At 36.9% G+C, this 25,021-nt stretch overlaps 2 protein-coding genes and 1 non-coding gene across 4 annotated transcripts; 1 reads left to right on the top strand and 2 right to left on the bottom strand.

The window, feature by feature from the left end:
• Positions 1-3,026: 3,026 nt before the first annotated feature.
• Positions 3,027-12,770, bottom strand: LOC111806779 (uncharacterized). 2 transcript variants are annotated; one of them, XM_087129143.1, is made up of 9 exons: positions 11,722-12,770; positions 10,671-10,859; positions 8,589-8,681; positions 8,290-8,472; positions 8,100-8,202; positions 7,814-7,999; positions 4,534-6,968; positions 3,896-4,283; positions 3,027-3,809 (listed from the first exon to the last, which is right to left on the bottom strand). In XM_087129143.1, exons 1-9 carry the CDS (start codon positions 11,953-11,955, stop codon positions 3,784-3,786), a joined length of 3,837 nt encoding a protein of 1,278 aa, XP_086985269.1. In that variant the 5' UTR covers positions 11,956-12,770; the 3' UTR covers positions 3,027-3,783. The 2 variants fall into 2 exon arrangements, with proteins under 2 accessions (XP_086985269.1, XP_086985268.1); XM_087129142.1 differs by having other exon boundaries at positions 3,027-4,283; positions 11,722-12,769.
• Positions 12,771-19,974: 7,204 nt separating this feature from the next.
• On the bottom strand, positions 19,975-20,673 carry LOC147790001 (uncharacterized). The gene has a single exon (XM_087129428.1). The coding sequence runs from the start codon at positions 20,623-20,625 to the stop codon at positions 19,975-19,977; it is 651 nt and encodes a 216-aa protein (XP_086985554.1). The 5' UTR covers positions 20,626-20,673.
• Positions 20,674-21,731: 1,058 nt separating this feature from the next.
• Positions 21,732-21,837, top strand: LOC147790000 (small nucleolar RNA R71). Its single transcript, XR_015423297.1, has one exon. It is a non-coding gene; the product is annotated as a small nucleolar RNA R71 (small nucleolar RNA).
• The last annotated feature ends 3,184 nt before the right edge of the window (positions 21,838-25,021 follow it).

Genomic DNA, 25,021 nt, shown 5'->3' with positions numbered 1-25,021 from the left:
TGGAGGTAAGTCATCCTTTGAACTCCTCTACGGCTACTCTCCGCATTATGACAATTTTCATCCCTTTGGTTGTCATGTTTATCCTTACTTGCGTGATTATATGGCTAACAAACTTTCTCCCCGCAGCATTTCTTGTATTTTGTAGGTTATAGTCCTGCTCATAAAGGGTTCCGCTGTCTTGATCCCGCCACCACTAAGCTATATATCACCCGCCATGCTCAATTTGATGAAACTCACTTTCCTGCTATCCCTAGTTCACAGGGCCAATCTCTTTCCTCTCTTCATATTTCAAATTTCTTGGAACCACATCTTTATCATATTGATTCACCCCCCCCCCCCCCCCCCACCACCACTTCATCATCACACATTCCTCGATCCAATTCATCCCGGTGTGATATTTGTTCTGATCTTTTGGATGAGTTTGTGCAGGTTGATACTTCTCATGAAGGTTCTGCTTTGCCACCCTCGACTTCTGATCTGACCTCTATTGAACATTCTGTTGATTTCTCTTCTTTGGGCTCTCATCCTATGATCACACGAGCCAAAGCTGGTATATTCAAGACTCGTCATCCAGCAAATATTGATATTTTGGGCTCATCTGGACTTCTTTCTGCTCTTCTTGCATCCACTGAGTCAAAAGAATTTAAATCTGCAGCTAAGAATCCTGCTTGGGTTGCTGTCATGGATGAAGAAATTCGAGCTTTACAACAAAATGATACTTGGACTTTGGTTCCTCGCCCTGCCAACACCAACATCGTGGGCTCTAAATGGGTGTTTCGTATTAAATATTTACTTGATGAATCCCTCGAGCGTTTCAAGGCTCGTCTTGTTGCCAAAGGTTATACTCAGGTTCCTGGTCTTGACTACATTGACACTTTCAATCAGGTTGTCAAAGCTACCACCACTGTTCATGTTGTGCTTTCTATTGTAGTCACAAATAAATGGCCTCTTCGACAACTTGATGTCAAGAATGTTTTTCTCAATGAAACTCTTTTGAACATGTTCATATGGAATAACCTCCTGGGTATATTGATCCTCGATTTCCCACTCATGTTTTTCTATTAAAGAAAGCCCTCTATGGCTTAAAGCAAGCTCTTCGTGCCTGGTTTCAGCGTTTTAGCTCATTTCTTCTCACACTTGATTTTTCTTGCAGTGGCGCTGACACGTCCCTTTTTGTCTTTCATCACAATCTAACCTTATCTATTTACTTTTTTATGTTGATGACATTATTGTTACCGGCAACAACTCATCTCTTATTGACAGCTTTACTCGCAAGCTTCATTCTGAGTTTGCTACCAAAGATTTGGGTTCTCTCAGTTACTTTCTTAGTCTTGAAGCTTCACCCACTCCTGATGGTCTCTTCATTAGTCAATTAAAATATGCTTGAGATATTCTTCCTTGTGCTCAGTTGCTCGATAGCAAACCAGTCCACACTCCCATGGTTGTTTCTCAACACCTGACTACTGATGGTTCTCCTTTCTCTGATCCTACTCTCTATAGACCTCTTGTTGGCGCCCTTCAGTACTTGACTATTACGCGTCCAGATATTGCCTATGCTGTCAATTCTGTCAGTCAATTCTTGCATGCCCCTACTGCAGATCACTTTCTTGCTTTCAAACATATTCTGTGTGACTTCTAAGTTTCGAGCAATTTTTGTAGTAGATTGCATCTAAGTCATTCAATTGATCAAGTCCGGGAGTGACTCAATTTAGAACAAGGTTCCAAATATCTTGCTTCTACGTCTTTGACAGGTAATCTAATTTTAGCCTTTATCTCTGGATTGATTCGAATTTTGTATAAAATTGCTTCTACATATTTGATCTTTAAGATATAATCTAATTTTAGCCTTATCTATGGATTGGTTCGAATTTTGTATAAAATTGCTTCTACATATTTGATCTTAACATATAATCTAATTTTAGCCTTATCTCTTGATTGATTCGAATTTTGTACTGAGCCGTTAATTTCTTTGATTCAAGGGTTCTTGCTCCAACAAATCGTTGGGCTGAGAATTAGGGTTGCCTTATCAGTCATCTTCTTCATTTTCCACTTCTTCATTCAAGAGTACTTCCCCTCTGATACGAGGAAATCACTACAAGGGGAGTAAGATTTGGATTACCTTGTTGATTGAATATCTCAAAGCAATAACATTGTTTGAGATTCGAATCACTCCACAAGCAAGATCGATCATGTCTAGCTTGAATGATTCTTGTTGATCAAATATCTCAAGGCAAGAACACTTGAGATTCAAATCACTCCACAAGCAAGATCGATCATGTCTAGCTTGAATGATTCTTGTTGATCAAATATCTCAAGGCAAGAACACTTGATTAAGATTCGAATCACTCCACAAGCAAAATTGATCATGTCGAGCTTGAATGATTCTACATGCAACCTAAACTATGTAGAATTGCAAAAAAAACTTCTACTTACAAATACAACATACTTTGTTTTATATAACCTCAAAATAAAACTATTAGAGGCATACTATTAGAGGCTTTTGAAACTATTAGAGGTGAGGCATACTATTAGAGGCTTTTGAAACTATTAGAGGCATTCCATAAAAACTATTAGAGGCTTTTGAAACTATTAGAGGCGAGGCATACTATTAGAGGCTTTTGAAACTATTAGAGGCATTCCATAACATTCATACGTAATGGGTATAATTAACTATTATGTAATTGTAACTTAATGTAAATAAAGAGTCTTAGAATACATTAATGAAATACAATACCTCTAAATTGTAAGCTACCCAAAATTTATAACATGAAACTTCATTTTCTTCAACGTGGCATAAATTAAAATATCTTTTGATAATTTCAACAAGATAAAAGCATAACAAAGCTAAAATAGAACCAAAATGAAATTTAAACATACCCTAACAATTACACCTTAGAAAACTCTCATAAGGTTCAAACTTCAAAATAATTGATTGTTGTAGAAAACAAATCCCTTAAAATTTCTGATTCTGAAAAAGCAGTCATTGCTATTCTGTAGAAGTCATAATATAATGTGCAAAAAGGAAGGAGTTTAGGAGTTCGGGAGTTGGTAAAATAAGAAACAAAAAGAGTATTACAAAGTAAAGTGAGACTCTAAATTGCATCCCTAATGTAAAGTGTTTTTGTGACGGAATTCCAAGGAAACAAATCGTGTTGTAATGAGACATCAGGGGGAAGAACACACACCCCAAATGATTTCTACTTCCTAACCTCATTAGTTATAAACGTATCTAAACCATAAAATGAGCCTCTTCTACTATTCGCCCGAGACCTACCAGACCTCGTTCGTTCGTTCCTTCACTGCCTCTTTCAGCCCCTTCCCGGGATGGATGTCACTCTTTAATATACATACAAACTGCTGCACACCATTGAGTTGTCCATGAGAACAGTTTTTGAACCACTGTATGACATAAGGATAAAAATGACCTTTCACACACCTCCTCCCTCCCTGGTTCAATCAAAGTGGAATAGGAACATCCCTCCCACCTCGACCAAAAACTTCCTCTCTGAAGAACAACAGTGCAAAGAGTTGCATATTGCTCATATAGGAGTTGAGTTAAAGGGTGTGCTGCTACTAGAATCAAAGAATACAACCGACAGAACTCGACAGAACTCGACGGTCGTGATGTATCTTCTTTTTGGGTGATGTTTTCCTATCTTGGAAATAATTCAGTCGTGAAGGAAATTAAGCTAAGGTTACCTCTGAAGATGAGGTGAAGGAGGTTCTTCGAGAGGAGTACGTTGTTGATTTGAGCTAGAATGAAATCTTTGATCCTCAAATGCTCTACTCATTCTGCCTCCCTCGTTCATCTGCGGCGACACATCGTTTAGATTAGCAGAACCTACAGGTCCAAGAGATCCAAACTCGAGCTGTTCTGCAGGTGAGCCATACCCACCATTATGATCCAACGGATAAAACATCACAATCGAGGGCATGGAAGGACCATTAGAAGTCACCGCGCCTGGATTCATGCCCGGGAGCGGATACATGCCATAAGCCATACTAGTAGACCCACTTTGTGTGGAGTTTGAGTGGATCGGACCATTCAGGGATTGGTAGGGCATGATGTCATGTCTATGTGAGCTCCATGCCCTTTCAGCTCGATTCTCACTTGCAGACAAGCGATCTAACCTGGAATTTGGCTTGTCGACTTGGCCACGCCGACCAGAACTTCGTGATTTTGAATTGATGTTCCAGTTCCCATCTCTTTCACCATGACTATCACTTCTATCATAGCTGTAGTTTCCTCGCCTAGCATTCTGGCGTTCGCGCGGTGAAGCCTTCTAAAAAAACAGTAAAAGAAGCAAAGTAAAAATCTAGAGAAGGAAGAACAACATGCTAGGCATAACTCCATTCAAAAAGCAAGGAACCACCTTACCACTATGAACAATTTAACAGAAAACATACCTAGTGAAAAAAACTGTTTTGAAACAATAATAGAGCCAAGTATTGGACAGATTGAGCATCTGTTTTCAAATAGTAGCTGAACCAAACAAATCATTAAATAAGTGGGAGTGAAGTGGGCTTTCTTACAGGATTTGGCAAGTACGTTCCAGTCCCGCTGCGATGTCTCGGCATTTCATCGATGTAATGCTGATATAAATTAGGCCTGTTAGAAACAGACTGGACAGGAGCAACAGGGAGTAAACGAGACCCATAACCCAGAGTAAATAAATTCATGTTGGCTGAAAGAGGTCTTCCGGGCCCATCCCACGGAAAACGACCCTGTAGGTAGACAGGGGCAACAGGTGAAGGATAAATCAGAGGTGATGGATGCCGAGAACTTTGGCAAAGCCGACCATATTGCAAATTTTGCCAGTGACTAGCAAAATCACTATTGAGAATGTCAAATTTAGATTGTGGAGGTTCAGAGACGGAAGACCCTTTCATAGGATTAGTGATGGTATAAACATCAGGCTTATTATGTCCTTCAGACAAATCGGTAGTCTGAGAAGAATCGACATTATCCAAGGAGTCCTCCTCGCTGAAATGACTCGTTGAAGCATCTGAAGTTCCTGCCTCTGATGGAAAATTATAAAATGGAAGCATTGTAACAAAGGGAACAGGTGGCCCTGTAGGATAAAATGCAAATGGAACCACCCCAGAATTATCAGCACCTCTTTGTCTAGAACCTGGGCCCATGAGTACTGGAGGAAGAGGTATTAATGGATCTGACCCAGCTGTATGGGGTGGTGGTTCAACCCCAGTAATTTGATGCCTTGTAGCATGAGTTCCAGCACTTATTTCGGCCAATTCAGTACCCATAGTAGGTAGGTGACTCCAATCTCTGCTACCTTCGTCGGTCACAGTAGATGAATGTTCAGAAACATTTTTGCCTTTCCCATAAGAGGATGGCGGGTCAAAGGTATTTGATTTCGATCCCTGTTTCTCCCTAGATGATTTTGAGGCTCTTGAAGGCAACTCATCCCAAGAACTCACTGTGGTAGTCTTGTTTCTTAGGCCACTAGTGTGTGAGACACCAGTAGAGGGCCTAAAGGATGATGGTCTATCGTCGTAACGTGCTTCATTCTCTCTGTCATCTTGATAAGCATTTGCATTCCCATCCTTCATTGCCACTCGATTTTCTTTGGCATGCTTTTTATGGGTAACAGTAGCACTGCCAGAGACGGGCATTCGGGATGAAGGAATAGTGTTAAAACCTCCAGAAGTCGACTGTTGCTTATCATCCGACTGAAGCCCTTCAAATCCCCCATTGTCATTATCAAACCCAACACTAGAATTCCGATCTTGCTCGTGCCAAAAGTCTTCATCCCCCTCTCTTGAATTCATTTCTAAAGAACTAAAATTTTCATTGCCCGACTCAATGCCATCTTCTGAACTTGTCGACAATCCCATGCCAGGGAAATAGGGAGTCAACGGAGAAGGAACAAATCCTTGTGGGAAATGCATATTTGTGCCCCAAGGAGTCTTAATCAAGGGAATGTTGGTAGGGACCATTCCTCCCAAGTTCCTTGGAGGATAGCCCATAGGGGCTAAAACAGAAGAAGGTAATGGAAGAGGTAGGTGAGCTGTCGTCATGTTCAGTGGCAGATGAACCTGTCCATTAAAATTATGAGCAGTAGATGATGCCATCAAGTTAACAAGATCTTGCTCCTCCTGATGCATCGCCAATGTCCCAGAAATAGAAGCAAAATCCTCGCCAATAGCTTCGGGGCCAGACTCATCCTGGTGACTATTTGAACCACTGTTCGAATCACCAGTACCATCAATGCTCTGACGGGTTGGTATATGTCTAACAATTGAAGGATCGTCAGTTGACGATCTCAATTGGTTTTCCACATTATCAGATTCTAGGTTCTTCCTCCTGTTGGCCTCTGTTCTGTTAAAATGGACTTTTCCACTTTCAGGAACTCTGTTACGCCTTAATGGAGATGAAACTTCACTGTAGGTGTCAGTAAGCTCTGGGCTAGAACGTGTCCTTGCAAACAGAAACCTTCCCTGTAAATCATTCACATGGTTCTCGGGTTTAGAATATCTCTGACTTCTATCTACAAGGTTACCATGATAGTAGTTAGTTTCTTTCCTACTATGATCAGAGGACCTTGAGTTGTTTGAGCTGCCACAACTCCTTTGTGCTTGATTACGAGAAGTTGTGGAAGTGTCATTTCTAGATGCACTTTCCGAGGGAGTACCTTGAAGCGAGTTCGCAAGGTGAGAGCCACGGGACCAAACATCTTGGGTTTCATGACCAGATGAATTCTCATTTCTTTTGATGTTCGATTTATTTCTGAGATGTTCAGAACCATCTACATGCTGTGAATTAGATAACCGCAAGAACTTCAAGTCGGTCTTTGGAACATCAGGACGTTGGCCACTGCCATGTCTCTCCCAAGTGTTCAAAAAAAACTGATTCAATTCTAAGAGGATATCGTCTCTGGGGCACTCGAACAATCTTGCCAGTCTTTTAGCTCCAAATGCAAATGCACTGCGTATCCTGAAGAAGTTACCTGGGTAACACATGAAAGACAATTGAAGTTGCAGAAGTTACCTGGGTAACACATGAAAGACAATTGAAGTTGCTACCAACAACTACAGAAACAAAATAAGCAGCAGAAGAACCATGCATTTCATCAACAAACATGATGCACTTGAGAAAAAAAAAAAAAAAAAGTTCTTCCATTAAAACTATTGCTTGTTCATTGAAAGGAACGTTCTATGTTTACTATCAACCAATGCCAAATATATCGCCGAACACACAAAAACGGCAACAATAAGTTAGGCCTACAATGGTGGGCGTTGGAGGAGAGGTAAACACAGAAATATATATAGATATAGATATACATGGTAGAGGACCACATGCGTATATGAACGAGGGTGGTAAGAATGAGGAGGAATAGTATAGTGCTTGATTCACCTCAATCTTTCTAATTAACAAGAATCTCATCATTTGATACCTATCATAATATCAGCCTTTCTAACTTAAAATTAGAACAGATATAACACTCATTCTAAAAGCCTCCAAGCCCCAAATGATTAACAAAACAGTAGAACCTGGTCAAGTCAAAATCAAACAAATTAAACACTAAAAATTTTGAGTATTGAGGTTCAGTCAGAGCCAACTCGCATCCTTCAATAGCAGTAAAGGCCAAATGCCCAAGCCTACGATTTTTATCCCCATCGTAATGCCCATAAATACCAACTAACTCATGCTCGGAACCTAGAAACTACTGCCCATAATAAAATTATTTTTTTCAATGGTACAACATTAACAGTTTAGTACAAGAAATAACTACTTCTACACTACTGAGAACAAATTGGTGCCGAAAGCTCAAAAATATTAAAATCTATATACCTTTACTTACACTACGCCCGAGGTTGTTGTTTACACGCAAAGGATCTATTACATTAAAATGCTTAGAAACAAAAGGCGGTCCCTGAAATTCTAGGCCCCCAGGAAAAACGGCATATACTGAACTGCATGCTTCAAGAAATAACTTGCTGAGAAGTAACTCACCACCATCTTTACACGGAGGTTCAGCTGTAAAAATCTCAAACACATTAAAACAGTGGCTACTCCCCGACAAACAAGACGTGCTTATCAATAGAAGAACGATTGATTTATCTTAGATTAAATGTACCTGTCATATCTGGTAGGGAACTAATAGGTACAGGACCCCATAGGCTAACACAAAAATTATCCCAGTCAAACTTGCTAAAGAACTCTAAAAACCGATAAAGGACCTGTAGTGCAAAACAAACATTTTCATGTATTGGTTAATGGATAAAACAAAAAAAAAACAAATCAAAGAGATCAAAATTATGAATAACCTCAAGAGGCCCAGCGAAGGAATTGTTGAACACGTGAAATATGTAGAGGACCAAGGTTTCCAAGGCATAAGTAGATATAAGTCCATGGTGTGCACCCAATATTCGACTCTCATAATAACACCAGGCTTTGATCAATATAATACTGCGCTTGAATAAGTGGTCTTGGCTTATTAAATGATCAACCTACAAAATGAAAACAAATATATGACCAGTAGAAGATACTGATGATTGAGTATCATTCCAATACGTTATAGCTGTTGAAGCATTAAGGGCGGGGTTAGTAAGGAAGCACCGCTCACCTCCTCCAGAAAACAAAGGGTGCACAATCCCCCAAGCTGATCAAATGAGATGTCTACAACTATATTTTCCACCAGGCACTTAATTATCTTAACCTGCAAAAGGTACAGAAATAAAATAAGGCATTAATATAACATTATAATTCACGTAAATATCATCCAGGGTTAAAAGTACATTGATAGTAGTAACAACATTACACATGAAAGCTAGCTAGTGGATAAATATTAGAAGCGTGCTACTTTAAAACTAGAAGCGTGCTACTTTAAATCTCATCACCCACCGAACTCGCCATAAGGTGGGGAATGGGGGAAGCACATCATTTTGGACCAACCCATGGATTGAAAACACCACGCTAGCTTTGAAGTATCCACTTTTGTACAGGCTTTCTCACAACAAAAAAGCCACAATTAAAGAAACGTGGAATGTTGTCAACAAATTTTGGGACTTGAAGCTTGGTAGGAACCTAAGGGATAATGAAGCAACAGAGTGGGCCGAATTAAGCCTTGACCTTGCCCCTGTGGTATTGTCAAACAAAGAAGACTCACTAACTTGGCTCCCCAGCGCTGACGGGGTCTTTTCTACAAAATCCTTGATGATGGACATGGGGGAAAAAGTAGAAGCAATAAATCTCACGCTAGCAAAGACAATATGGAAAGGACATCAACCTAAAAAGGTGAAGTTCTTCCTTTGAGAAATAGCGCATAAAGCCATCAGCACAAGTGAAAATCTTCAAAAAAGAATGTCTTACATCACTCTCTCTCCAAATTGGTGTCCACTATGCAAGAAAGCAAACGAATCACAAAGTCACTTGTTTATGCAATGCACATACACCCAAAATTTCTAGACAACGATTCTTAATATATTCGGATGGCATCTCACATTTCCTAAGGAGGTAAAGAATTTTTTGGATATGGCCTTAACGTACCACCCTTTCAAGAACGCAAAAGCCCTATTATGGAAAAACCTCATCATGGCTTTCTTTTGGAATCTGTGGAAAGAAAGAAATCAAAGAATATTTGCAGAAACGACACAAACCTACACAAAAATTTTCGACAATGTTGTTTACCAAGCTATATCTTGGTGTAAACTGTCTAATATTTTTACTTCCTATAGTTATACCTCCCTCATTGCAAATTGGGAAGGTCTTTTGTAAACATCATGGATTATACATCCCTCTTGTAAATTTCACTCATCAATGAAATTGTCTCTTATCAAAAAAAAATAATAAAAAATAATAATAATAATAGTTATACGAGATAGAGTAGAGTCTTAGATAATCAATAGCTCAAGGCATGTCCATAAATACCATCGTTGAACAACACAAAAAAAAAAAAAAAATGCAAACACCCTCTTGACCCATGTTTATGAAGAAACCCAAACATGCTAGAACATCAACAGAACCATCAAACACGTCTGCTAAGTTGTGAAATATGATAATTGAACATTTGATTGTTAATCAACATAAAGCCCTAAATCTAGTTACATGGACCTCGACGTGAAATGTGAAGATTATGTAGTAATAAATAAATTTAAGAGACATTGAAAGAAACGAAACGAGAAAGAAGATTGATCCCCAAAAATATTAATGACCACTTATGGTCTAATAACTATTCCCTACTTATAAATCGTAACATTTTCTCCCACTTAGATTATTTCATCAGCAGAAGGGAGAAAACAAAATAGTGCAAAAATGTGTTTAGAACAAGTAAACTGCATGCTTGAACAAGCCCTCTCAAACAATCTTAACAGATCCTTTTTTTTTTCTTTTTTGCGTAAGAAACAATTTCATTGACGTATGAAATTTACAAAAGAGATCATTGATTATGATAATTACAAAATTTGATATACCAACAAAGCATTACAAATTCTTTTAGCAAATATTACTTCTGAAAAACATGGTACCAAATAATATTTAAATAGTTTTGAAGGCTGAAAATACCTCATCGTGTTCTTAAACTACATGAATGATGCTCTCTGCTGTCTATGTAAAATCCAGTAGTAATAGAATAAATTTGGAAACAGACAAGAATTAGAATACTAACAAAATCTATAAGAGGTAAATACTTAAGTCAGAGGGGACCAACCTCAGCTTTAATGTATTGAACTTCTTTTACACGAAATTCAGCATTCTCATTCTTCTCCTCACTTTCAAGCATATCCCGAACCTGATGGGCCCATGTCTCCTTCAAACTATAATTCTTGCTAAATGCTGTTAAGTCAATGTCTCCATCAGGCAAATATGTTTTCAGGGGAACAGACCCAAAAGTGAACACCTGCAAATTTTATTCATAATTTGAGCAAAAATAACAGATGAATGGAAAACATAACATCGTGTAAACAATTTGCAACTAGCAATAACTGGGGAAACAAAGCACAAATAAGTAATAACATAACAAAATGAAACCCAATTACTCATAAAAAAAATTTATTAATGAGGCATGAATTCAACAAGACCGGCTACGACACCCTCCAAGGTATGGATGATTGTATAAATTCTTCCCAATTGGGTTGAGTCAACAAAATAAGCGAGATCGTGGAAGCTCAATTATCCATTATCAAAGTTTAAGTCCAGAATTTCCCATTATGCAAGTGAATCTGCTTTGAAACTTAAACATGGTAGCAAAGCTCATTTTCTTTTCCTGAAATACAGAACGAAATTATTCGTCTGTTTCATCTTCTAAAGCAACTTTTTTACGGAGTAATGCTAAATTAGAGCACCAGCTCATTTGACTTGAAGACTAAATTATAACCAAGATTAATCAAAAACAAGGCAACGTGGAACTATTATTGTTCGTAACGGGGGGAGGAACGGTTTAAATAATGTTAATGACAATATTAAGATCACATTACCTTCATGAGGACCCATATTACACAAACAAGGTATTGGTATCACCAGGCACAAACACACTATTTCAAAAATATAAGTAGACAACATGTTCCAGCACAAGGACTGGCTATTATTTAACAGCATAGGGATATTGACAAACAAAAATGCTGTTAACAACTACTTATCACTCAACAACACACGTTCAAAAGAGTGTTGTGATGAGCTACAGTGCTTCTTAGCCATAAGAGATATATACACACATGTCCCTATAGCGAACAACAAAGTGGGGTGTTTAAATGCCATTGCACCTGGCAAGGAAAGCATTTCCTGATCAGCCGCTGCACATAGTCTGCAACAGCATTTCGCCGTTCTTCAGAGGGTGGATTGGGCTGAATGCAGTCGATAAGCTCGGCGGTTCGCTCCTCCGCCTTTGACCATCGCTGGGAATCGAGCACTCGCATGACACTCGCTGCCTCATCGGGCAAAAGACCGTTGGGCAATAGCCCACAAGGTGGCTGTGCCCACCCCTCATGTTCGCCCATGCAAGCCTAGACTTTTCCACAACTCAATAAATTCTACAAGGATTAAACCCCCAGAAGAGAAGCAACTCAATCTCTTCCTCCTTTATCCAAAAACAAACCAAAGGAAAAAAACAGTAAAAGAGGGAAGAAGGCAACTAAAAAGAGATGGAAATTAGAGAATTTCCCCCCAAGCCTTTTGATAAGGCTATTCTCTTCTCAGTCAAAAAGGAAACTTCGAGTGGTGGAGAAACAATTTGTTCCCCAACGGATTCGTTCGCGTTTGAAGTCAAAAACTGCCAAATGCATAAGCAATCCTAACAAACAAACATAGAACAGAGTGAAACAAAATATGAGGATTACCCAGTTGAAAAATCAAAAATCCCAGATGAAAAAGAGGGAAATCAAGAAGACACCCACCCAAATCTAATAATCCAAGGAGGATGGAAACCCTAAAGAGAGCAGAAAAGGAAACCCTAGAAGTAGTTTAGAGAAAATGAAAGCAAAAACACAAAAACAAATCCAATCCAAAAAAAATGTCGGAAGTGAGGGCGAAAAAGAAATGGAGGACAGAAGGGTTGGAGAGGAAAAGGAAGAAGAAGAAGAGAGCATAAAAGTAGGAAGGGAAATGAATGCTGAAGAAGGGTGTGGTAGATCAAATAAAAAAGAAGGATTAAAAACAAAAAGGGTTTGTGAGAGAGGGGAAGAAAAGGGTGAGAATCAGAGACAGTGTTTTAGGGAATTGGAATAATATGGGATTTGAAAGAGAAGAGAAGAGACGAGAAGAGAGGAGGAGAGGAGAGGAGGCGATAGAGAACGGTTTTGACGTTGAAGCAAAGGATTTGATTGTAAACTTCTTCAGGTTTTTCCACAAAAAAAAAAAAAAAAAAAAAACAAAAAAAAACAAAAAAAAAAAAAAATTCTCTGTTACAAAAAAAAATGGTATCATAATCTACCATTACCATACACTTATCTGTTCTTCTTGGACATGCTTAATCCTAATGGACAAACCGCCCCTTCTTCCTAAATTAATCTTCACACATTTATTTCATTCTCATTTACTTAACTAAACTTTAATTAATGTTAAATGTTAATAAAATTAAGTAGATGAGCAGCCTAACTTATAATTCAAATTTATAATTGCATTATCAACCCATTTAAAAAGATTATAACTCAAAGAATAAGAATAAAATTAAAATTATATCTTCAATCTCAAATTCATAAGAAACTTGATCAACTCGATTTGAATGTTTTTAAATATACAACTTAATGAATATGAAATTGTTACGTCACTCACCACATAGGTTAGGTTAGGTTAAGTTAAATTAAATTGGATTGAAGAAATCTTATTGGCTGTTCCTAGTTCTGGGGTCTTGTTAATTTACATCTATATGAGCCGTTTTACAGTGCTATAGGATACAAAATTTAAAGTTGGTTCATTAGAACTATATAAACCGATACAGAACTCTTTTATTATTATTATTATTTAAAAAATTATATTAATAACTAAAATTTCATAAGGGTTGAGATATAACTCTATTTTTAGTACTTAGACAACAAATTTTCAAATTTTCAAAAATTAAATCTAATTCAAATTTATTTAACCAATTCATTTCAAATGGAATAATCTGAATTAATTAAAATTATTAGATAATATCAATATCTACTCGATTTTCAATGCAAAGCACGACAAAAAAAAAAATCAAATAATTAAAACTTCTCAAAACAAGAGGAACGAAGAGCAACGAGTAACGTCACGTGAATTGAATGACATGACATTCATGATTATAAATGATTGAATGACATGACATTTATAAATGATTATAAACAAGAGGAACGAGGAGTAACGAGTAACGTCGAGTACAAGTATACCTTTAATTGTTGAATTAATAGAAAATATGTAATGGTTATAAAATTATAAAAGGTTTAAAATGTTTAAATAGTAAGAAAAATGATAATTCTTTTTCAAATCACATCACTAAGAACTAAAACTATATATTTTTAAACTTTTTTTTTATATTTTATTTGCATCAAATTATAGCTGTATAAATTTTTACCATTTTCATTTTGTTACGTGACATAACAATTTGGTCTTCCCCTATTTCATGGTATCAAAACAATATGTAACAACCATTTGAAAAAAATAAATAAATAAATAAATTTAATTAATAATAATAATTGATCCATCTCTTTATCAAACTATCAAACTACTCCTATTTACTACTCCCTATCATTAATTCCTCCAAATAAATAAATAAATGGTAATAATAATAAAAACCATAGAAAAAGTTTTCAAAGTTTAAAGGATATTTTACCTGATAAAAAGTCTATCAACATATCATCATATTTTATATTTAATTTTTTATTTTATTGAAATTATATTAATTTTGCAATTAATTAGATTTCAGTTAGAAATTATTATTATTATTATTTTTTTTTTTTTTTTTTTTTTTTTTGAGTTTTAGACAATGAATCCATGGTAGTAAAAATGGATTAAAAATGGATAAAAATAAGAAGCATAATTAAAAAAGAGTGAAATAAATAGAGAAAGAAGATAAAATAATAATAATAATAAAATGGTACAAGAAGTCTAACCCACGAAGATGGTAAAATTTAGGGAAATAGTTTTACAAAAAATTGAACTTGAAATTAATGTTATGTAACTCAGGTTAATTTGGATTTCAAGACAAAATTGAACTTTCATTAAAGATAAATTGGTGACACCAGCTTAAGCTAATCAGATAAGTGATATGCTTGTATGCTCTATGTATTGAAATGTGATGCCATGTTATGTATGCATGTGATATCCATTATATCATGTTATGACAAAAATGAAATGTTATGTCATGTCACATAAAAATTATATAATGGATTATGTGATGTTCACCATGCATACATAATGCATGTATGGAATATGTTATGGATGAAATGAGGAAAGGAATGATGTTAATGTTATGTTTTGAACGTAAATCATGGCGATCTAATGCATGTATTTGTGTCATGTGCATTGGAACTTCCCTATTATGTTATGTTAGTACGGACGTATACCTTCAATATTCATGTTCGTCATGATATTATGCGGACCTTTCCTTTTTTGTGACGTCCAACGACGCGTAATGTGTTAAGCCCGATTATGCCAGGCCTAGGGAGTACGTATACGAGCACGTTTAGTAGGTTCATGTGCACATACTTGGGTCGTGTGTGGGGAACTACCACAGATCCAACCCTGCCTAGAGCTAGGAAGAATCCAAGGTCATGTCACGGCTTCAAGATAGACCCCAATCTTGTTATGCTGGATTGCTAAGCACAATAGTAGAGTGACGAGTATTTCTTAAAATATTCATGTCATGTGCTACTCTCATATTTTCAAGTAAAGGTAAAGCTCTCATGCACGGAAGACGGTGAACTGGAAAAATCATAGAAATCAAGATAGATCATGATACACCAGTAGAATACTTTCAATTTCATTTAGCAGTGATACATCTTTTTAATCCAATTTATTTTATATTTAAAAACTATGTTACGTTTAATTTCTTGTTTTGAAAATAATTATGTGATGTCACTAATTAGGTTAAGAAAATAATTATGACTCACTTGTCACGGTCGAAACCATGAAAAATTACAAGCAACCCCGAGCGTAACCACGGTAAGGTCTTCATACTCATAAAGATCGGTATGACTCACTTGTCACTGTCGGAACTTGGAAAAAAGTTGGATGAAACTCACATAGGCACGTAAGATGGTAGAGAAGGCAAAGGAGGACAACAGTAAGATACCCTGGGGAAGAGAGAGATGAAAGCTTGAAACGTTTCGTCAGTCGGGTGAAGAAGAAAGGATCCATCGGATCTGGATCCGGGTCGACACGCTCCACAACCCAACAACCAACGACCCATAATCGTTTGCAGCCCATGAACCAATACCTCTACAGCCTACATCCCTCAACCCACATCGCACGCCTGCAGCCCACTATCCGAATAGCCTCAGCCCAACATACAGCCTCATCCCACCTGCAACGACCCAGTACCTGCAGCACCCCGGCACCAACTCGCGACCCGCGCGCCTCGACCCGAATCGACCTGCTCACATGTCGGCGCGCCATTACGCCATGTGTCAGATCTGCAGCAAAACAGCCCCTCGGCTGAGACGGCTTAAACGGCTCGACTCGACTCGACAGCTTGGAAGGCAGCTTCTCGGCTCGGTAAAGGACAATTTGACCAATTTCTACGGTTTCGACCCTCCTGAACTGATTTTGAGTCTAATTAAGGTAACTAAGATGAATATGATGTCCTATTTCACAAATTCAAGTTAAAATTAGATTAGAATTTTGAAATACTAACGAACCGAAATGGACGTCTTAATAGAAAACGACTTTTGGCGACATTTCAAGCAATTTCGAGGAACGGAAGATTAGCTTACTCAAATTTTGAGAAACGCTGGCAGCCAACTAGGGGTGTACACTCAACCCGGAAACTCGAGAACCCAACCCGACCCGACCCGAAATATAAGGGTTGGGTTGGGTTGTATTGGATTTCGGGTTTGGGTTGAGTCCATTTTTTTAACCCGATCTGATTTGGGTTGGGTTCGGGTACCAAAAGAAAATGATTGGCTCAACCCGACCCAACCCAAAAATATTAAAAAAAGAAAAAGAAATTAAAGGCCAAAGGTCCAAAGTCAAAGCCAAATCTACCGTTTGTCTAGTCTCTGACCAAAGCCCAAGCCCAAACCCAAACCCAAACCTGATATTTCACAACCGATCGCTTGTGGATGTATATAATAAAATGATGTAAAATTCACAAGAATAAGTAGCAAGTAATAAGTAAATTATCGCTTCCACAGGGAACCTATCATTTTGGTTAATTTTATAGCTGGAATTTGAGTGAGTTTTTAGGTAACATTTGAGATTTTAACTATTTAAACAAAACTAAAACAGAGTGCACTGCTGTTGAAAAACAGAAAATAATGAGAAAGTCAACTATAATGAGGAAGGTTCGACTAAGAGATATTAAATAGATAAGTTGTTGAATTTTGTGGTAGATTTTAGTTCCTTTTAATAGATTCTCAAGCTCACTTTCGAGGGTCATGAACGGTGATTATTTCCATAATCATTGTAATTTCTATTAACAAGGCTCTAGTAGAAGAATTATTCATAACCCTTCTGTTACCCTTCAAATCTCTTTGCTATGGAACTAGAGTATTAGAGAGGATTTCATTGCTCCCTCTCTTCTACCGAATAAGAGAACAACTATGTATGTAAAGTAGTTAATTAAACATACATGTAAATCATTAACAACAACTCTTTAATAAACTAAAATCATATCGTCAACATACTTAAACTATATAAAACTCTCTCGCCTCTTCTATTAAGTTTAGCTCTCCATACAAACTGATTAAACAAAGGAATCCGCATCTTCATCATGTAAAATTGATTCGGTTTGTTGTCGTTCGTCAATGGAAGTTTCCTTCTCTTGAGCTCTCACGTCCACCTCTTTGCCCTAATCAATCCTTGTTGGTCTCCTTTTCCTTCTGCCGTCAACAGATGCTGGATTAGGGTTTTTTTCTTCTTCTCTGGTTTCACAGCAGTTCACTGCAGCAGGCGGCTGCTGTGTAATTCAATTTTTCTCCCCAAAGTGTGGCTCTCCTCCTCTTGGTCTTCATTTTTCTTTTATATTGAGCATGAGTTCCCCTTTAGGGCCGAAAAGGAATAAGTAGTCCACATAGGATGTTCCTCATCAATGACCCACTTGGACTGTTGACGTGGATTTAAAATTTCCATGTCATCCTCCATTTGTTTCCAAATTTGCTACTCCCACGTGGTTTAGCATAAATGTCTGAAATTTTACCACATAACTCAATTAAATATACAATTAAGATCGATTTATGCCAAATCATATTTTTTTTATGTTGGACGGCAATAAACAGATTTCATGCTCACTAAGTAGAATAAATAGGATAATAAATGAGTAAATGGTGAATAAGAGTGCAATATTAACTATAAAAAGACTTGATATAACTACTTTTAGAGAGTTATCACACCCCAAACTTAAGAGATTGCTCATCTTGACCAATCATTCTCTCCACTCTCCCTTTTTTTCATTAATAACATGTTTGTAGAGTATTCATCAAAGCCATGATTTAGATCACATTCTTTATATTCCTTCTTCAAATTAGTTTTTTTCCCCCACATTTCACCCTACACTTGTCACCAAATCTTACAAGAAAAATAACACATTCCTCACTTCCACAGTATTCCCCAAAACACTTCCAAAATGATTACCATTCCTTTTACCTTGTTTTTGTGACTTGGCTTCATAATTTATTTGATTAACTTCCCACAATTTTTTTTTCTCCAAAGAATCCTTCAAGTCATCCCCCTATTCTCTGGGTGCCTCCACTTGTGGTGCAAATCACCTAAGTCTTCAAGGGATGAATATATAGGCTAACACTCATTCTCCCTTTTCTCGACTCTTTTGCTAGCATCCTGTAGTTTTCAGTGTGGCCACATTTGTGATGTAATTCACCTGGACAATAAGGATAACTTTCTCTCTGTTTTTTTTTTACATCCCAATTACCTTCGATTCAGACACCTCCATTGGTGATGCAGATTGCCTAACAACGAGCTTTAGGTTGAAGAGGAGTGGTCTCGGGTATGATTTATTATTATTATTTTATTTATTTATTTATTTTTTGTATGGGGGCGATGAAATTTGCTTTAATACCCCTAAACTTAAACTAGCCATTGTCCTCAATGAGCATTATTGTGGGTGTGGAATCATTTTTTTAGAGTAGATTGAGGTGCAGAAGCTCTCGGTTATTATTTTTGTTGGGAAAATGGTCTAAAGGTTGGGTGAATTATGAGAATTCTTTCTAATTAAGGTGGATTATGATAGATTGGATCCTCACCTTAACTTTGATGAATACTCCATTCCATTTGAGATGTAATTTCCTTAACCCCCTTTTGTTCTCTTAAAGAAACACACCACTCACCCCCTGCTGTTTTATTTATCCTATTGAACATTTTATATTAGATCCCTAGTTCTTGAAAAAAAACATCCCTACTCTATATTAAAAGATGCATGATATATCACCCTGTCTAATAAAGCTCATGTTTCTAGGGTGCTTACATGGACATCTTTCAAAATTAATATGCAGTCAACAAAACAAAAACATGCAACAAAATATGGATGCATGCTTCAAAATAAGATAATAAGATTGGAAAGGGTGTGCTTAGAGAATTCCCTTATCTTTAGGCATCGTGAAGATTCTTTGCGGCTTCATTCTTTTAAAATTTTCTCCAGAAACTTGGAAATACTGCTGCTGTAAATCTGCTATTAGTCCAGCTGTTGGTGCTGCTGCTGTATGTCTACTGTTGCAGGTGAACTATGATGTCTAGCAGCTCATTTCTTAACATTTCAAGCTAACTCGAGAATGTATAAGGTTCCTAAACGATTTTCTAATCCCCAAGGAAAGAAATTTATATGGAAAAGAGAAATGAACAACATTAAAATGAAATAAAACCACATGCAAATGAAAATGGACAAGACAACTATGTGGCAACGTGCACTACGAGAGAATAATATTTGTCATCAATCACATCCTAACATGCACTAAGTGTAATTAGTCTCCTTTATAGGTTGAAATTAGCATTCCTAACCACATCTAAATCTCCCTAATTCATCTACAAAATTGACTAACTTCCTTAGGGCATGCGAGTTATTCACAACAACAAGTAAAATAAAATTTAAAAAACTACCATTCTAAGGAAAGTTAAGTTAGCTATTTAGAAACAACTATATAGGTGCATAAATAAAAAGAAAAGAAAAACTAACTTGGTTTACTCGGAGCTTCATATATTTGCTTGCAAATTGTGACTAGCTCCCTCTTCCTCTTCTCATTTTTTTTTATCCATTGTCAAAGAAGTGATGCCCCTTTGGAACTCTCCATCTTGAAGTGGGTGGAAATAATTTCGTGAAGTCTATCTCCCATATATATTCAAAAACTCTGACAGTTTTCTCCAATTCTGCTTGTCGTTTCCAACTGCTGTTTTCAACTATCAGTTGCTGGATTCTCTGTCAATTTATAAATTGCTGAGCATTTCTCTACTACTGCTGGATATTTCATGTTGTCATTCATATGAAATTCTATTTGTTGATCATTCATTCTCAACATTATGGTTCCCTTGTGGACATCTACCAATGTTCTTCCAGTTTTCAAAAATGGATTCCCCAAGATAATTGGCACATCATGATCCGCTTCATAATCCAAAATGATAAAATCAGCTGGAAATATGAACTTGTCCACTTGAATTAGGATATCTTCGATTTTTCCTTCTGGATGAATGAAAGATCGATCTGCTAGTTGAAGAGTGACTGTAGTTGGTCTAGCTTCACTAATGCCTAACTTTTTGTAAATAGATAGTGGCATTAGATTAATGCTTGATCCCAAATTATATAATGCTCGACCTAGCTTCTTCCCTCCTATTGATATTGGAATTGTGAATGAACCGGGGTCTTTCTCTTTTAGTGGGATCTTGTTTTTCAATATTGCACTACACTCTTCATTCAATGGTATCACCTTGAATTCTTCAAACTTTCTTCTATTGGTGAGCACATCCTTCAAGAATTTCACATAATTTGGCATTTGCTTCAAAGCATCAACTAATGGTATATTTATGTGAATTTCCTTAAATATGTACATGAACTTCTCAAAGTGGGCTTCTTCTTTTTTTTTTTTAATTCTGTGTGGAAAAGGATGTGTTGGTGTGTATATTCTGCTTTATTGTCCACTGCTGACTGATGTTTGTGTTTTAGGAGGCTTCACAATTTCTGCATAATTTATGCTGTGTTCTTTCTGTACAACAGCTTCTTCCTTTCTCTGCTGTGTATCAGCAGTTTCTTGAGAGCGACTATCACCGTGTTTTTTAATTTTTTCTCCTCTGCTGGGTATATCTTTCCCACTTCTCAACTCTATTGCTTGACATTGCTCCATTCTCTTTCTTTTTGGCATTTTGGTGTCTGCTGGCAGCTTACTAAGAGGTCTATTTCGTAACTCATTTGCTAATTGACCTACTTGAACTTCCAAATTTCGCAATGATGCTTGTTGACTTTGTATCACAGCATCATTTTTAGCCATATATTCCTTTATTAGGCTCTCAAGTGATATTCTCGGTATGTGTTGAGCTTGGCTAGTTTCTTCCCCTTGGGTGGTGGCTTGTTGAGAACCATATGTCAATTGATTTTGTAATCCAAAACCCGGAGGGTAATTTGCTTTAGGTGGCATTTGTTGGTTGTATGAGTCTTGTCCCTTCCATGAGAAGTTTGGATGGTTTCTCCACCCCGGATTATAAGTATTTGAGGAGGGATTATTTTTTGGGTTGTCTTGACTAGCTTGATTCCCCACATAAAAAATTGAGGTCGGATTGCTTGGACATTGATCAAAAGTGTTCCTCTCCACAATATACACAAGATTCAGTTGCTGTCTGGGTCATCACAGCAGTTGTATGGGCTGGTGCTTTGATCATTGAGCCTTGTCCAAACACTAGATTTTGTAAAATATTAGTCACCGAAGCTAGTTGAGCGTTGATAGAGGACAAAGCATTAACTTCAAGTACTCCTCGGGTCTTCTTTCCTGGGTTGCTTCTCACGTCAGCCCATTGACAATTGTTAGATGCTATTCTCTCTAAAATCTCATATGCTTCATTGTATGTCTTTGACAAAATAGCTCTATTGGCGGAAGCATCAACTACTTGTTTAGTAGCAATATTTAATCCATTGTAGAAAGTCTCCATTTGTATACAATGAAGTAGTTCATGGTGAGGACACTTTCTAAGCATCTCCTTAAATCTTTCCCAAGCTTCGCTTAATGTCTCATCTTCAAACTGTTGAAAAGCAACAATCTCATTTCTGAACCGTGCGTTTCTAGTGGGTGGAAAGTACTCGTAAAAAATTTCTCTGCTAGATTATTCTAAGAATCAATTGTTCTCGGTGCTAAGGTATTCAACCATGATTAGCACCATCCCTCAAAGAATAAGAGAATAAGTTGAATCTAATCACGTCTTTATCCACTCCTTGAAATCGAAATGAGTCACTAACTCCCAAAAATGACTTTAGATGTAGATGGGGATCTTCCGACGGTAGTCCATGAAATTGCCCAATGGTTTGCAACATTTGAAACATCACGGGCTTTAGCTCAAACGTGGTTGCTTGCATTTCGGGTCTAATAATGCACGAATTTAGCTCTTCCACAGCTGAGTGTGCATATGCCCGGATTGCTCTTTCTCTATCATTGGCTAAATGAATGGCATTAGCAGTAATTCTCTCTTGATTAGCCATCATCATTGATTTTCAAACGTCCGATTCAGTTGGGCCATTTGCTGTATATTCTGTTCTACTATTTTCTTTTTCACCTTCAACTTTCGTCTAAAGGTTCTCTCTATTTCGGGATCAAAAATAAATTTCAAACCCGTAGGTACTCATACACAGAATTCTATAGCAGTAAATATAATTCTACAGCAGTAAATATAATTTTGCAGCAGTAAATTCAGCAGTAGAAAATTCAGCTTACTATGGCTTCTTTTTTTGCTCCAACTCACGAAAATCTACAATAAGTAAAATAACCAAATTAGGTTCCCCGACAACGACGCCAAAAACTTGATCACTTGTGGATGTATATAATAAAATGATGTAAAATTCACAAGAATAAGTGCAAGTATACACTATCACAAGTAGCAAGTAATAAGTAAATTATCGATTCCACAGGGAACCTATCAAGTTAATTTTATCGTTGGAAATTAGGTGAGCTTTTGGGTAACATTCAAATGGGTGTTGGAGATTTTAACTATCTAAACAAAACTAAAACAGAATGCCACTACGGTTGAAAAACAGAAAATGATGAGAAAATCAACTATAATGAGGAAGGTTTGGCTAAGAGAGATTAAATAGATAAGTAGTTGAATTTTGTGGTAGATTTTAGTTCCTTTTAATAAATTCTCAAGCCCAAGGGTCATGAATGGTGATTATTTCCATAATCATTGTAATTTCTATTAATAAGGCTCTAGTATAGAAGAATTATTCATAACCCTTCTGATACCCTTCAAGTCTCCTTGCTATGGAACTAGAGTATTAAAGAGGATTTCATTGCTCCCTCTCTTCTCCCGAATAAGAGAACAACTATGTATGTAAAGTAGCTAATTAAACAAACATGTAAATCATTAACAACAACTCCTTAATAAACTAAAATCATACCGTCAACATACTTAAACTATATAAAACTTTCTCGTCTCCCCTATTAAGTTTAGCTCTCCATATAAACTGAATTAAACAGAGGAATCCGCATCTTCATCATGTAAAATTGATGGAATAAGGAAAGAGAATAAGGAAATCGAGAGTTATCCCGGTTTGTTGTCGTTCGTCAATGGAAGTTTCCTTCTCTTGAGCTCTCACGTCCACCTCTTTGCCCTAATCAATCCTTGTTGGTCTCCTTTTCCTTCTGCTGTCAACAGCTGCTGGATTAGGATTTTTTTCTTCTTCTCTGGTTTCACAGCAGTTCACTGCAGCAGAGGCTGCTGCTGTGTAATTCAATTTTTCTCCCCAAAGTGTGGCTCTCCTCCTCTTGGTTTTCCTTTTCCTTTTATATTGAGCATGAGTTCCCTTTAGGGCTGAAAAGGAACAAGTAGTCCACATAGGATGTTCCTCATTGGTAGTCAATGACCTACTTGGACTGCTGACGTGGATTTAAAATTTCCATATCATCCCCCATTTGTTTCCAAATTTGCTACTGCCACATGGTTTAACATAAATGTCTGAAATTTTACCACATAACTCAATTAAATATACAATTAAGATCAATTTTATGCCAAATCATATTTTTTTCATGTTGGACCGCAATAAACGATTTCATGTTCACTAAGTAGAATAAATGGGGTAATAAATGAGTAAATGGTGAATACGAGTGCAATATTAACTACAAAAAGACTTGATATGACTTACTTTTATAGAGAATTATCAACAACCCAATAATTACTTCAGTGAAAGAAATTTCTCTTTCCCTCTCTGCTATGTGCTGATTTTTTTACAGTAGCACTCTCCCTCTGCAAGAATGACTGTTATTTTAAATTTTTACACAAATCCCATCCATTTCTCTCTCCAATTTATTTTACTCTGCAATCCATTCCTTTGCAATTCATTTTATTCTGTCATCCATTCCTCTACAATCATCTCCTCTCCTTTGCAATTCATTTCAATCCATTCCTCTGCCATTCATTTCAATCCATTCCTGTGTAATTCATTTCAATTCATTCCTCTCTCTACTGCAATCCATTCATCCATTCCTCTCCCTACCTCTCTACTCTCAACCTCTCCACAAAATACAAATCTCTCTCGACACTTAGTCTCTCACAAGGAATTTGATCTCAATAGCATTCTCTCGCGTTCTTTGTCTTGTTTCTTTCTCGCACGCCGTCTTTCTCTCTTTAGTCTCCTGGAACGCTATAACGAGTAAGCTTTTTCTCTTTTTGTTATATCCCCTTGCAAAAACTGATTGTATATTTTAACCTTGATGCATTCTATGATAGTTGTTCATTTTGAGTTAAATGTTTGAATCATAATAGTTCTATTTTACTTTTTATAGATGGAAAACAATAGTGCAACGGTATGTGCAAGTAGCTCTAGGAATTATAATGCATCGAAACCATCATTGGCTACCCAATCTGAATTTAAGAAGAAGAAACCCCGTAAATCAACCGTGTGGGATCACTTTACAAGATTAGAGAACAATAATAAGAGGTGCAAGTGCAACTATTGTTCTAAGGAGTATGCTTATGATACTAATTCTTGTGGAACTAGCACGTTATGGAAGCACTTAAAAAATCAGTGTAGGAAGTACACATATAAGGTGGAGGACAGAGGACAAACCACTCTAAGTTTTCAACGTTCAATAGATGGAAAGGGTGGTAGTAATATTGTTACTTCATTATTTAGTCAAACAAGATGTAGAGCAGCATGTGCCAAAATGATAATCATGGATGAATTATCATTTAAATTTATAGAGAATGAGGGTTTCAAATTGTTTTGTAGTATTGCATGTCTTAAGTTTG

This window comes from Cucurbita pepo, chromosome 12, assembly GCF_057944985.1.
Source record: "Cucurbita pepo subsp. pepo isolate OVF chromosome 12, ASM5794498v1, whole genome shotgun sequence".
NCBI classification, from domain to species: Eukaryota; Viridiplantae; Streptophyta; class Magnoliopsida; order Cucurbitales; family Cucurbitaceae; genus Cucurbita; species Cucurbita pepo.
This window is presented reverse-complemented; position numbering and strand designations above follow the sequence as displayed.

Bases quoted from the DNA above. Each gene is read 5' to 3' on its own strand.
- LOC111806779 (XM_087129142.1), bottom strand. From the start codon at position 11,955: ATGGGCGAACATGAGGGGTGGGCACAGCCACCTTGTGGGCTATTGCCC. The intron at 8,203-8,289 runs GTTATTCATAAT...TTTGCACTACAG, and splicing joins CCTTCGCTGGGCCTCTTGAG to GTCCTTTATCGGTTTTTAGA. The intron at 8,000-8,099 runs GTACATTTAATC...AGATTTTTACAG, and splicing joins TTCCCTACCAGATATGACAG to CTGAACCTCCGTGTAAAGAT.
- LOC147790001 (XM_087129428.1), bottom strand. From the start codon at position 20,625: ATGTACATATTTAAGGAAATTCACATAAATATACCATTAGTTGATGCT.